Here is a 14,521-nt window from a genome sequence, read left to right as displayed (position 1 = left end):
GACAAATGCTCTTTGGTTGCTCAGGACGAGGATGAAAGGTGAAACACCTGTGAACAGCACAATGAGCATTGGACAGGCACGCAAATTAGTAGAGCAACTGAAAATTGAGGCTAGCATGTGCCGCATAAAGGTAAGGACAGCCACAGGACGCTTGTCCTGCTCTAGTTCTATAATATGCTTAGTTGTAGGCACTAACCATGCATGTAAATGTTCGTATTTTAATCATTTACATGCATAAGTAATTACTTTTGCATGTAAATGACTCCATAAAATATTGTCTAAAATAAAAGTGCATGTTTCTTCCTAAGGCACATACTTTGATGGTGGGTGTGCATATGGGTAGAGTTAGGATGGAGTGGTATAAAGTATACATGTATGTACATTATAAAATGACAATGATTTTATATGCATTCTTACTAACATCTAGGTATGGGCATTTACACCAGCTTAGGCTGGTGTAAGTGATTATGCCTTGAATCAAGGACACATTTTCAGCCCAGTTATGCCAATATTTTATAAAGAAAAATAAGCACCTACTTTTCCTTACAAAATGCTTATATGGAAGCCTTAAACAGCACTTTTAGTAGGCACCTTGTTATAAAAACTACTCTCTGCAGGGATAATTTTATAAAATATTTTCTACTTATATACAGTAGAATCTCAGTTATCCAGCACCCACGAGGATTGCGGATACTGGAATAAATGTTTTTCTAGTTAATTGAGAGTGTATTAGAAACCTTTTCTAACAGAGTCTCAATTCCCCCCCCCCCCCCCCCCGAAGTACCAGCATGGCAGTGGTCCTGAGCCGCAAAACCCTCCTCCCTCTTTCCCTTCCTTACCTGAAGCGCAGCAGTCAACAGGAGGCAGCGACAGCCTCAAAACAGGCTGTTCACGGCCAGCCCTGGCAGGGCCTTTCCTCTGATGCATCATAAGCAGCCTGCTTTGAGGCTGTTTCCTGCTGACCGTTGTGCTTCAGGTAAGAAAGGGAGGGAGGGAATGAGGGGGTTTCATGGCTCAGGACCGCCACCTGCTTCTGCCACCAAGGGGTTTGAGGGAGGACTTTGTGGCTCAGGACTGCTGCTGCGCTGGTACTTTGGGGCAGAATGGAGGGCGGTTTGACTCTCAGCTGCTTGGGGGTTTGAGTGAGAGGAGTGGGGATTTGTAGCTCGGGATGTTGCCATGCTGGTGGCTTATGACTGCCGCCGCTTGTAGTTTGCCGTGGCTTGAGAGAAGGAGGGAGGTTTGCAGCTTAGGATCATTGCTATAGGTGCTTCGGGGGACATTTTTTCCACCAGGGATTTTTTTGCCAATTGGGTGAGAGTCCTGGTTAACTGAGACCCAGTTAACTGAGATTCTACTGTAAATATTTTACACATGGAAAAAGGCTTTTACAAAATTGAGTGCACCGACTTTAATGCAATTTAAGCATAGGCATTCCCAAGAGCATAGTCTGAGTGCAAAATCTGTGATGCACAAGGAACAATTATTTCTTACTTGGTAATTTTCTTTCCTTGAGTTCCACCAATCCAGTTCAGAACACGAGGGTTATACTGTCAACCAACAGATGGAGACAGAGAACAAAGCACTGAGAGAACTACCCTATAAGGGCACCCTGTAGAGCATGGATCTCAAAGTCCCTCCTTGAGGGCCACAATCCAGTCGGGTTTTCAGGATTTCCCCAATGAATATGCATTGAAAGCAGTGCATGCAAATAGATCTCATGCATATTCATTGTGGAAATCCTGAAAACCCAACTGGATTGCGGCCCTCAAGGAGGGACTTTGAGACCCCCGCTGTAGAGTGAAGTCATCTGTATTTCAATAACCAAGCAATTGTATTTTGATCTGAACTGAAAAAATAAATATTATCTTCCTTCATCCTATAAGATTAACATATGTTTACCTTTTTTTTTTCTTTTTTAAAACAAACTGCAGCATCAAGTTGAAACCACTATTAAAAATATACCAAAAGGTTTGGGTGGGGGATCGGGATTAGTCTGCTAGGATTCAAGGAAAGAAAATTAACAGGTAAACACTCATTTTACTCTCCTATTGTCCTCATTAGATTGTTCAGAACATGTAGGATGTAGCAAAGAACTTCTCAGCATGGGTGGGATTCGGAAACCCTTGCCCCAATCACATGAACTTCAAAGGCTGAGTTTTTCCCAGTTGTCACAGCAATCTTATAGGGCTACAAATATCATCTGACAACACTACAAGCTTCTCTGCCCATGAGATTACTATACCTCTTACTAAGTGAGCCCTCAAACCTTGAGAAATTTGTTTATCCGCAAGAATATAAACACCTTGAGTTACTGAGTCAGTAGATTTTAAAGCTGTAAGTCCCTTTCTACCATCTCTAAAGAGCAGAAAATATCTGTCTGATCTGAAAACAAATTTTAATTTTTTTTTTTTTTTTTATTGCTCCTGGGTAATAAGTGATCTTTCTTAATTGCCTATGCCACAAAAGTATAGAAAATGGCTAACATTCCCCTCAAACTTTGCTTTTGTGACCAGGACACTGATATTTTGAAATGTACCTTTTATGCAGAACATTTCAGATTGATTCCAAGCTGAATAAACTTAGGGGCCCTTTAGATGTCTAGGCTCAAGCAGTAGAACTTGTTGGATAAAAGTGTGTAAGTCATAGAGCAGAGGATGCATCAACAAACTTTTTTCAGTCATTAAGATGGGCTCTGCTTCTGTTACAATGTGACCAGTCTGTTTGAGGAAATTGGAATCACCTGTAACCTGAAAGAGTGGCATCTCTTCATTGACAGCTCATCCAGGAGTATCAAAGCCATACTGCTCCATAACAGGAACAAATACTCGTCTCTTCTACTAGCTTACTCAGTGCACCTCAAAGAGGACTACAACAGCATCAAGACCTTACTAGGCCTTGAAGTATAATGAGTATTGCTGGGAGGTCATCGGAGACTTCAAAATAGTAGCATTCCTAAAGGGTCTCCAAGGCAGTTTTACCAAGTTTCCCTGCTATCTCTGCCTTTGTGACAGCAGGGACACACAGGTGCACTACCATAAGCAGGACTGGTCACAGCAGACTGAGTTATCTGTGGGGAGAAAAAATGTCAAATAGGAACCACTAGTGGACCCCCAGAAGGTGCTGATGCCAACATGGCACATCAAGTTGGGCCTAATGAAACAATTTGTCAGAGAAGGTTTATCAATATGGAAAAGGTCAAAAACGGATGAAAACTGGAAAAAGCACAAACAGCATCAATGCAGGTGCCATAAGGCAGTAAGAGGGTCCAAAAGAGACTACGAGGAAAAAATAGCCAAGGAGGCAAAAAACTTCAAGTCGTTCTTCCGATATATTAAGGGGAAACGACCCGCGAAGGAAGTGGTGAGGCTGTTGGATGACCATGGAATAAAGGGAGTGCTAAAGGAGGACAAAGCCATTGCCGACAAACTGAACACATTTTTTGCGTCTGTGTTTACCAAAGAGGATATACACAATGTACCGGAAGCCGACAGGTTATACGCGGGAAACAAAGACTGGAAACTGACAGGGTTGATGGTCAGTCTAGAAGAGGTATGCAGGCAGATTGATAGGCTTAAAAATGATAAATCTCCGGGACCGGATGGCATCCATCCGAGGGTAATCAAGGAACTGAAAGGGGCTATAGCTGAACTGCTTCAACTAATAGGCAATCTGTCGATCAAATCGGGAAGGATTCCAGAAGACTGGAAGGTGGCGAATGTTACGCCGATCTTCAAGAAAGGTTCGAGGGGTGATCCGGAAAACTACAGACCAGTAAGTCTGACCTTGGTACCAGGAAATATTGTAGAGGCGCTGATAAAGGACTGCATCATTGAGCACCTTGACGGACACAATCTGATGAGGTCCAGCCAGCACAGCTTCAGCAAAGGAAGATCTTTCTTGACGAACTTGCTGCACTTCTTCGAGGGAGTAAACAGGCAGATAGACAAAGGTGACCCGGTCGACACTGTATATCTGGATTTTCAGAAGGTGTTTGACAAGGTTCCGCATGAATGACTACTTTGAAAAATTGCGAGCCATGGTATTGAGAGTGAAATACTCACATGGATTAAAAACTGGCTGGCGGATAGGAAACAGAGAGTGGGGGTAAATGGACAATACTCAGACTGGAAAAGCGTCACCAGTGGAATGCCGCAGTGTTCAGTGCTTGGACCCATGCTCTTCAACATATTTATAGCAATCTGGAAATTGGTACAATGAGTGAGGTGATTAAATTTGCAGACAATACTAACTTATTCAGAGTAGTGAAGACGCAGGCGGATTGCGAAGATCTGCAAAGTGACATAAACATGCTTGAGAAATGGGCTGCAACATGGTAAATGAGGTTCAACAAGGATAAGTGTAAGGTGATGCATGTCAGTAATAAATCTTATACATGAATACAGGATGGCCGGGGCAGTACTTGGAAAGACCCCCCAGGAAAGAGACTTGGGAGTGCTGGACAACAAGTCGATGAAGCCATCTGCGTAATGTGCGGTGGCGGCGCAAAGGACGAACAGAATGCTAGGAATGGTTAAGAAGGGGATCACAAACAGATCGGAGAAGGTTATCATGCCGTTGTACCAGGCAATGGTATGCCCTCACCTGGAATACTGTTTCCAGCACTGGTTGCTGTACATGAAGAAGAACACGGTACTACTCAAAAGAGTCCAGAGAAGAGCGACTAAAATGGTTAAGGGGCTGGGGGAGTTGCTGTACAGCAAAAAATTAGAGAAACTAGGCCTCTTCTCCCTTGAACAGAGGAGACTGAGAGGGGACATGATAGAAATATTCAAGATACTGAAGGGAATAGACTTAGTAGATAAAAAAAGGTTGTTCACACCTCTCCAAAGTAGAGAGAACGAGAGGGCACTCTCTAAAGTCAAAAGGGGATAGATTCCATACAAACGTAAGGAAGTTTTTCTTCACCCACAGACAGAGTAGTGGAAAACTGGAACGCTCTTCCAGAGGCTGTTATAGGGGAAAACACCCTCCAAGGATTCAAGATAAAGTTAGACAAGTTCCTGCTGAACTGGAACGTACACAGGTAGGGCCGGTCTTTGACCTAGGAGCCGCCGCGGGAGCGGACTGCTGGGCACGATGGACCACTGGTCTGACCCAGCAGAGGCAATTCTTATGTTCTTATGCTTATTTTTTTCTTTGCATTTTGTCTCCAATAGGCTGACTCAGTCATTTCTAATAATCTTACTCTTTAAATAGATTAACTTGCCAATTTATCATTAGAAGATCAAATATGCTCGTGGGACTCTTCCATACAAAATTTACTAGCTCTTGGTATAATTTAAAACGTGTATTACTTAGATGCCAATTACGGTCAGTGGTATGACAAGGGTGGAAACTCCGTTCACATTCGTTCTCTTGCTATCTATAAAGAATGTGCTCTCTTTTACAAAGAGAAAACATTAGCAGTAGAAAAAAAACCAATACTATACAGCACGTATTGCTAAGGCTACAATCTGTTCTTTATTCAGTTCTAAAAACCATAACTACTGTACCCAATACCAGTGGCGTACCTAGTATATGTGACACCCGGGGCCCATCATTTTTTGACACCCCCCATCTATATGAAAAATATGATTTTTAGTAACAATCCACATATCGCACAACAAGAGTGTACTTAGGAAAAGGCAGCATCTTAAACACTGCAGTGAGCACTAGAACACCAACACATACATTGTAAAACTAAACAAGCCAGATCCTGCACAGTCAATTGATCTTGCAGTCAAGGCCAACTGAAAACTATGTCCTTTTCATACACACAGAACAGAGAAACACCCTCGCCCACTATGGAATAATCACAAACTGAAAATAGAAATATGTAGACAAAAGTTAAACTGAACCGCCAAGAAACCAGACTCTGCATACAATGCAACACCGCAACACCACAAAAACACCCCTAATACTGTGCCAAATATAAAGACAGTAGATGTAAATTTGAAAAAACTGATACATAACAAACACCACTTTACAAATTAACAAATAAAAATAAAACAAATAATGAGAAATAAGAAAATACCATTTTATTGTACTAATCCATTTTTCACTTAGCTTTCAGAGGCCAAATCTTTCTTCAGAACAGTACAGTATACTGCTGTTATGGTATCCTGTCCTGACCCTGAGGAAAGGGGTTTAGTCAAAAAATTGCCTTATTTCCATTTCCTATTTATAAACTTTTATCAATACAGTTACAATACTACTTGATTCTAAGTAAAGCAACAAAAAAAATCTTTCTACCTTTTCTCGTTTCTGCTTTAATCATCTACTCTTTGCTCTCTTCTTCCTATACAGCATTTGTCCTCTCTCCCTTCCATGCAACTTCTGCCCTCTCTCTCTACCCCATCTACTGCCCACACTCTCTCTGCCCTTTCCATCTACTGTCCACCCTCTCTCTCTTCCATATGGCATCTTCCCTCTTTCTATGTCCCTTCAATAAACTGTATATCCTGTGTTCCTTCTCTCCTTTGCACATAATTCATTTCAGCTTCACCCCCTCTCCATTTTTATGTCTCTACCCCCTCCCCATATGCTTTGGCATCTCTCTCTTTCTCTTCTCCTTTCCTTCCTTCCTTCCCACTCCACACCATGGTCTGGTATCTCTATCTCCTTCCCTTCCCTCCTCCCATGCCAAGGCATCTCTTCCTCCCCCTCCATGGTCTGGTATCTCCTTTCCTTTTTTCCTTTTCCTCCCTCCCATGGACTTGGCATCTCTGGTTCCTCTCCCTTGTCTTCCTTCTCCCTCCTTCCCTCTCTCTCCCCAATTGGGTGCTGCAGCAGCAGCATTTCTCTCCCCCTTTCCCTATGCAGCAGCAGCATTTCTCTCCCCCTTGCCTGTGCAGCATTTCTCCCCCCTTCCCCTTTGCAGCAGTAGCATATCTCCCCCCTTGCCTGTGCAGCATTTCTCCCCCTCTGCCTATGCAGCATTTCTCCCCTCCCCCTTCCCTGTGCAGCAGCAACGTTTCTATGCCACGCCCCTTCCCTGTGCAGCAACAATATGTCCCTGCCCAGCATTGTTGGCCGGTTCCCCTGCTCAAAGTCATGGGCGTCTATACCTTACACGATCCGCGGCTGCATCAGAAGCCTTCTCCAGAGGGAATGCTTCCGATGCAGCCGGACAGAAGCTGAAGAACTGCCGGAATGAGCACCCGCGGATACCCCTGTTTACTGCCGCTGCTGCTGGTTCAGGAAAGCAGCAGCGGCAGAATAGGGAGGTTGGCCAACTGTGCACCCCCTTGGGGTGTGCACCAGGGGCTGATGTCCCCCCCCCTTGGTATGCCACTGCCCAATACTAGTAGTGATCTCTTTTTGACTCCATCTGCATAACCGTTCACATCTTCATTTGAAAACTAACTGACGAATTTACAATCAACATTCACTATGCAGTCTACTCCTTCTTTGATCTCTTCCCTCAGAAAAAAAAAAACAACTTTCATTGTACAAAGTACAATATCTGAAATCAATCCACCAATAAAGAATTAAAACCATAAAACCTTCAAAAGCTCCTTATGACTTTCTTCCACCTTCTCTTAAGTGTCATTTCAGTATTTTGAGTCCATTCATACATAATATGATCACCAACTGCATTGCATTAGGCACAATGCCACACACATGGAAATTTGCTATAATAAATCCTATACTTAAGGATAAAAATTTGCTGTCCTCAGATTGTTTAAACTATCGTCCAATAGCAAGTTTACATTTCTTAGCAAAAGTTACAGAAAAAATTGTTCTTTCATAAAATAAATGTATTACATCCTAATCAAACAGACTTTGGAAATAATCACTGTACTATATTATCTCTTATATGTCTTAGTACTACTATATTTTCTTTTCTGAACCAATGAAAATCAGTACTTCTTTCACTAGATCTTACAGAAGCATTTGACACTATAGGTCACTCTCTTTTACTTCATTTTTTGTATGACATAGGCATAAGAGGAACCTTCTATAAATGGTTTGTGTCTTACTTTGAAAATTGTTCGTATCTGGTTTGTCATCAGGAAATCTCCTCCACAATTTTCAGCTTACCATTTGGAGTTCCCCAAGGCTCAGTTTTTTTATTATTATTATTGTTCATTCAACTTGTAAAAGAATATAAATAATACTTGAAAGGAAATATTAGAATTTAATAAGGAAAAAAATAATAATAAAATTATGAAATAATTTCACACGAATAACTATAATTAAATAATAATAATAATAATAATTTATTTCTTATATACCGCTATACCGTGAAGTTCGAAGCGGTTTACAATAAAGATACATTTGACAGTACATGGGATAGAAACGGTTTACAATAAAGATACATTTAGTCAGTACATGGGATGCAAGTGGTTTACATTAAAGATTCATTTTGTCAGTACATGGGATACAAGTGGGTTACAGTAAAGATATATTTTGTCAGTATATGGGATACAAGTGGGTTACAGTAAAGATATATTTTGTCAGTACATGGGATACAAGTGGGTTACAGTAAAGATATATTTTGTCAGTACATGGGATGCAAGTGGGTTACATTAAAGGGAGAGAGACTCAACCATTTCCAAGGGTAGTTGGATTCCAAGAAATAATAATGAATTGATCAAATTACAGAGTGCAGCTGAATTCAATTAATGGCCTGGTTGGGAGATTCCATGGAAATCTCTGGAATTCTTGTAGTTGCTTTTCCTTCAAGAAAAAATTGCAACTGATTGGGTTCATAAAAAATATTTCTATTATTCTGATAAGTAATGCAACATTTACAAGGAAAACGTAACTGAAATGTTGCTCCCAAACTCAAAACTGATTGACAGTAAGCCAGAAATTTCTTACGTCTGGTATGCATCCATTTCGATACATCAGGAAAAGTTGAAATCCCAAGGCTCAATTTTAGCACCTACACGTTGCCATCTTTTTCTTGCCCCACTTCTAACTTTAGCTCAGTCTGTTGAATTTACTCCAGATGACATTCAGCTGGTACAACCTATTGATTCATCTAATAAGCATGACATCCAGAATATCAGCCAAAATCTTGAATAAATCATTCCTGGTTATATGATTTTCTTTTTCTCAATCCTATGTCAAAACTATTATTGTTTTTAAGGGAAAATCATACTGATCTAGTGTCTCCAATATATCTCATGCATACACTGTTACCATTTAATTAATGATATTCCACCTAAATCTGAGCATGAATGCTCAGATTAGGTGGAATATCATTAATTAATTGGCTTCGAGCATAAAACTATTACTAATTATATTCTTTGGAGATAGTAATACACTGTTACCATTAGCATCATCAATCAAAGTTTTAGGAGTTATAATAGACAACAAATTATATTTCAACTTGTAAATTTCATCAGTGATTAAAAAATGCTTTAATAAACTGTGATTAATACAATTCTTTTCATCTTTCTTAGAAGCTTCTTCAATCAATATTCTGATCCATTCATTAGTTGTATCCCACTTAGACTATTGTAATGCACTTTACTCAGGTATTTGTCAAAAGGATTTAAGGTCGCATACAGGTCATCCAAAACACAGCAATAAAACTAATTACATTGGACAACAAAGTTTTTGCTTCTTCAACACTTTCAGGTGTATCTTACAGATTTTTGGCTGCTGATCATGAAAATCATATTTAAAATTCTGTATCGCGTAACGTTTTAACAAAAAAGTACATTTTTACAATTTCTTGTTATACTTTTAGGCTAATTAATAACTGATGCCAAGAGTAAGGAAGACATTTTGTCAGTCCACAGATCAGACACATCATCAATGATGAGAGGTTTGAAGATCTGTTAGTCAGACCAGAGAAAATCACCTGAAAAGCATTCAATAATATTGTTGAGAATTTTCTTGGCAGTTACAGATTCAACTGGTTGACAAACTTCTTTATATGATACAAAACCATGAAGTGCAACATTTCACTTATGATGTACTTTCTACATTCACGCTTGGACTTCTTCCCCACAAATCTTGGTGCAGTCAAGTTTCAAGTTTATTAGGGTTTTTACATACCGCATATCAAGGTTATCTAAGCGATTTTACAATCGGGTACTCAAGCATTTTCCCTATCTGTCCCGGTGGGCTCATAATCTATCTAATGTACCTGAATAAAGCAAAAGGTTTCATCAGAACATTACCACTATGGAAAAAAAGATATCAGGGCAACTGGAATCCATCAATACTGGCTGACTACTGTTGGACACTGCAACGAGATGCACCGGACACCGAGTACAAATGAAAATTAACAGGAAAACATTTTTAGCCACAGCGAACTATCACAGTGTATCAGTATACCTTTGGAAAAATTTGTTGTCAAGTGTTAACTGGCAAAAGGAAATATGATCATGTTACATCATTACTGAAAGCTACTTACTGGTTTCCTGGTAATTATAGGATATCATATAAGATCATTTTACTTGCATTTAAAATCCATCTCTTCTGTACTCTGCATTTCTTCATCAGCTTCTAATTCCTTTCGTTCCACTCAGAACATTACGTTCCACTCAACAGAGTCTTCTAGTTGTCCCAGACCCAAGACAAATTTTTTACAACATAAAAAGAAAACCAATATTTTCAGTAACTGCCGGAATATTCTTCTGATTCACCTTGAGATAGAAGCTTCTCTTGATAGATTTAAAATTTCACTAAAAATCTTTTTATTTGCAGATGCATTTAGCGTAGCATCACCTTTTCCATGATTATTTTTTAGTTATATTACTCAGATTCTGCAAGCTTCTCCTTGCATGCTTTCTATTGAAGACAGTCTACGAAGGACTTCCCTTCTTCCCTCTCCCTTATTTCCCTTTCCCCCTCTTTTCTATTGTAAAAAAAAAAAATGGCGTTCTCCCCCTTCTTTCCTCATGTTTATTCCTTTTATTCCTTGGAGTAATTTTGTATTGTTTTGTATTTTTTTTTCTGTCTAATTTATATGAATTAACATTTTAGAGTAATTTTGTATTATTTACTATATTTTAAAGATTTAATTGTAAACTGCGTAGACATTTTGATGGGAGATATATCAAATTTTTAATAACCTTGGAAACTGTAGCTAAGGAGTCAGCAGCCTTCAAGTACCTTCAAAACAACTTTCCTAATCTGTCTGAGATAAAGGTCACAGCTGGTGTCTTCATCGGACCACAGATAAAGAAGATCCTAGAGTGCAAGGAATTTCCCAAGAAACTAACTAAGAAGGAGATAGCGGCTTGGAACAGCTTTGTCAAAGTGGTGTGGAGTTTCCTGGGCAACTGCAAGGCTGAAAGCTACGTGAAGTTAGTTGTTAATCTGGTGAAGAATTACAGTAAAATGGGCTGTTAGATGTCTCTTAAAGTCAATGTCCTTGATGCTCATCTTGCGACATTCAAAGCAAACATGGGAGCCTACTCAGGAGAGCAAGGTGAGTGCTTCTACCAGGACAATATAATGAGAACAAGATGGGAGAATATATCTGGGGGCTGATTCATGGAAGTGACTTACAATATAATCATAAATCTAAAAAAACTGCTCACTTCTAAATTTTTTGTGGTCATATGTTGCTTTTAATTACTTTATAAGAATGAAAAAGAAGAAAATTTGGTGTTTTCACATTTTAAATAGGTAAATTGCAAAATTTGACTCTCCTGGTCACAAAAGCAAACTTTTACAGAAATAAGACATTTTCTATACTTTTTATGCACGAGCAATTAGAAAATTACACTTACTGCCCAGGAACGAATATCATGTTACATAGTGAAATCATTGCTTACTTCTAGATGGTACATAACTCTATGAACATCCAACAAGAAAAACTGATTCAAATGAGACAGAGACTACCTTTGGAAGAAACAATGGAACCATATGAATTCATACTTCTGCCTCTATAAAATGAAGGAAAGGATCTCTGCATGATAAAGCTTGAAACAATGAAATATTAAGAGAAGAAATGGTTATCAAAAAGATTGACTAAAGTAAGATATCTGAGTCATCTCTTTTAAAGGGTTGAAAGGCCAACAGCCTAAAGTTTTAAGAACCAAAATTCAAAATTACAGTTATGACAAGACAGCCTGAACAAAGGCCTGACTCACCACACCCTCTTCAAAAAACAAACTACATTAAAATAAGATGCTAAAGTCCTCTCCAAGCAACCCCAAAATAATGCAAGAGCTGCTACTTGAACCTTTAAGTACCCAATTGATAATTCTGTTATGTCCCTTCCGGATTCCATATGCTAGGTGTTCAATACCAACCCGCAATCACAGAGTTGCAGAAATTCAACACTTTTATGAGCACATGCTCCTCCCCCTTAGATTGAGCGCTAGAGCCCTATCCAGTTTCAATTTCTGAAAGCAATCTGTGCAGAAGTCTTTTGAATTGTTCTGCTTCTTTTTCTTATTTTTTTTGCTTAAAGTTCATCTTTTTTGGTGGCTTCAGTGCCTTGAGAACCCCTTTGGAGGAAAGGATGCTGAACTGAACTCCTGCTTCACAGAGAAACTTTGGTGGATCTGTAGAGCCAGCCTGCTGTGTGCTACTCTTCTTGGACTCGGGGTCCATTCTTCTGGGACTTTGCTTGTCCACTGACCTTGTCAGGGGTTTAAGTGCTGGCTGTATGCATCTGGAGTTAAACTCTCCCGGGTTTCAGGGCACAGGCTGCGTTTCCCATCCTCGATCGTGTGGCAAGGATGTGTGGGGGTGAAGGTTATAGTCCGGTGTCCTGGCCGACGGGCAGTCTGAAGATCTTCAAGTCTGATCATTTTGGAGCAATTTCTGAGATAGAAAATCCTTTTCTGCTATTCAGCTGCTGTGTGAAAGTGCTGACAGACTGGCACTGCAGAACTGTGAGTAACCCTCCATTATTTCCTATGGGAATTTCAGTGATGGCTTGTTAAATGTTAGAAAAAATGTTTTTCACAGTTTCTGAGGGTAGGGTTCAGGTCCCCCACTTCCCCAGACCCCAAATCGCCATTTTTATTTTCAGATTTTGTTTAATTTTTACCAATTTGGCACAAATTTGTTGACAGTGGCCATTTTGGATTTTTTTTCCAATCATGTTTATTAAGTTTTCAAAAAATATAAGCAATTACAACCATGTTACATTACATTACATTAGAGATTTTTTATTCCGCCATTACCTTGCTGTTCAAGGCGGATTACAAAAGAGTTATGGAAGGTGGGTTACAAAAGAAGATCTAACTGGTCATTTCTAGAGAAAGTAAAGAGTTGATCAGGTAGATTCGGGGAGTCAGGAAGAAGATGGGAAGAAGACAGGTACTCTTGGTGTTAAGACTTTTTCAGGGATTTTTTTAAGAGTAGTCTTTATTTCTTTTCTGAACAGCTTGTAGTCTTGGGGTTGTTATCAGTAGATTGGCAATTTGGTTGTCTAGTTTTGCTGCTTGGGTGGCTAGGAGGCTGTTTTAACTTCTTTGATTGGAGAGTGTGTGAATAGAGAGTGGGTTTTCCTATGCCTGGTTGTTTGGATGAGGCGGTTGTTCAGGTAAGTTGGGCTGTCTCCGTTTATAGTTTTAATTAGCATACAGTAGAATTTAAATAGTATTCTTTCTGGAATTGGAAGCCAGTGTGAGTTGAGGTAAGCCTCTGTAATGTGGTCATGTTTCTTCAATGAGTAGACGAGTCTCAGAGCTGTGTTTTGAATTGTTTGTAGTTGTTTTATTATTGTTGCAGGGCAGGGGAGATAGATGATGTTGCAATAGTCTAGTAGACTTAGGATTAGGGATTGTACTATGAGCTGGAATTATAATCTTTCAAAGAATTTTCAGATTTGTCTTAGGTTTCTCATAACTGCAAATGATTTCTGTATTGTTTTATTTATTTGTGGTTGCATGGTGCAGCATCTGTCTATCGTCATTCGTAGTAGTTTTAGGGTGATTTAAATGGGGTAGTTGATTGAGTTTATTTCTATATTGGTTATGGTTGGAACTTTGTTATTTTCGAGGAGGATAAATTTTGTTTTGTCTGGGCTCAACTTCAGTTTGTGATCTTTCATCCAGGTCACTATTGTTTCTAGTGTTCGGTGTAGTATGTCTATCATAGAGGGCTTTGGTTGATCAAAAGGTATGAGAATGGTAATGTCATCTGCATAGCTATAGGAGGTTAGACCTAGTTTTTTAAGGCATGCACCGAGGGAGGCAGTATAGAGATTGAAGAGAGTGGGGGATAGTGGGGATCCTTGGGGTACGCCGCAGGGGTTGGACCAAGGTTCTGATTTTTCTTTATCTGATTTTACTCTGTATGTTCTGGATTTTAGGAAACCTTCAAACCATGAGTATACTTTATCTGAGATACCTATTATGTCCAGAATTTGCAGTAGGATGCTATGGTCTACCAGGTCAAATGCTGCGGTCAGGTCCAGTTGTATGAGCAGCATTTTTTTCCCCAGTGCTGAGGTGTTGTCTAGCTGTGTCAATAAGGGAGCCTAGTAATGTCTCTGTGCTGAAGTTGGTTCTGAAGCCAGATTGTGTGGGGTGGAGTATGTTGTGGTCTTCTAGATAGTTGGTGAGGAGTTTGGCTACTAGTCCTTCTGTTA

General features: G+C 39.7%; 1 protein-coding gene across 1 annotated transcript in view; it reads left to right on the top strand.

The window, feature by feature from the left end:
* Window positions 1-14,521, top strand: part of GNG3 (G protein subunit gamma 3) — a 57,333-nt gene that overhangs the window by 18,443 nt on the left and 24,369 nt on the right. The window contains exon 2 of the mRNA XM_033954849.1: window positions 25-130. Within this exon, the coding sequence (XP_033810740.1) occupies window positions 32-130 (99 nt within the window). The 5' untranslated portion in view covers window positions 25-31. The remainder of the gene's footprint in view (window positions 1-24; window positions 131-14,521) is intronic.

Source organism: Geotrypetes seraphini, chromosome 8 (genome assembly GCF_902459505.1).
Source record: "Geotrypetes seraphini chromosome 8, aGeoSer1.1, whole genome shotgun sequence".
NCBI classification, from domain to species: domain Eukaryota; kingdom Metazoa; phylum Chordata; class Amphibia; order Gymnophiona; family Dermophiidae; genus Geotrypetes; species Geotrypetes seraphini.
This window is presented reverse-complemented; position numbering and strand designations above follow the sequence as displayed.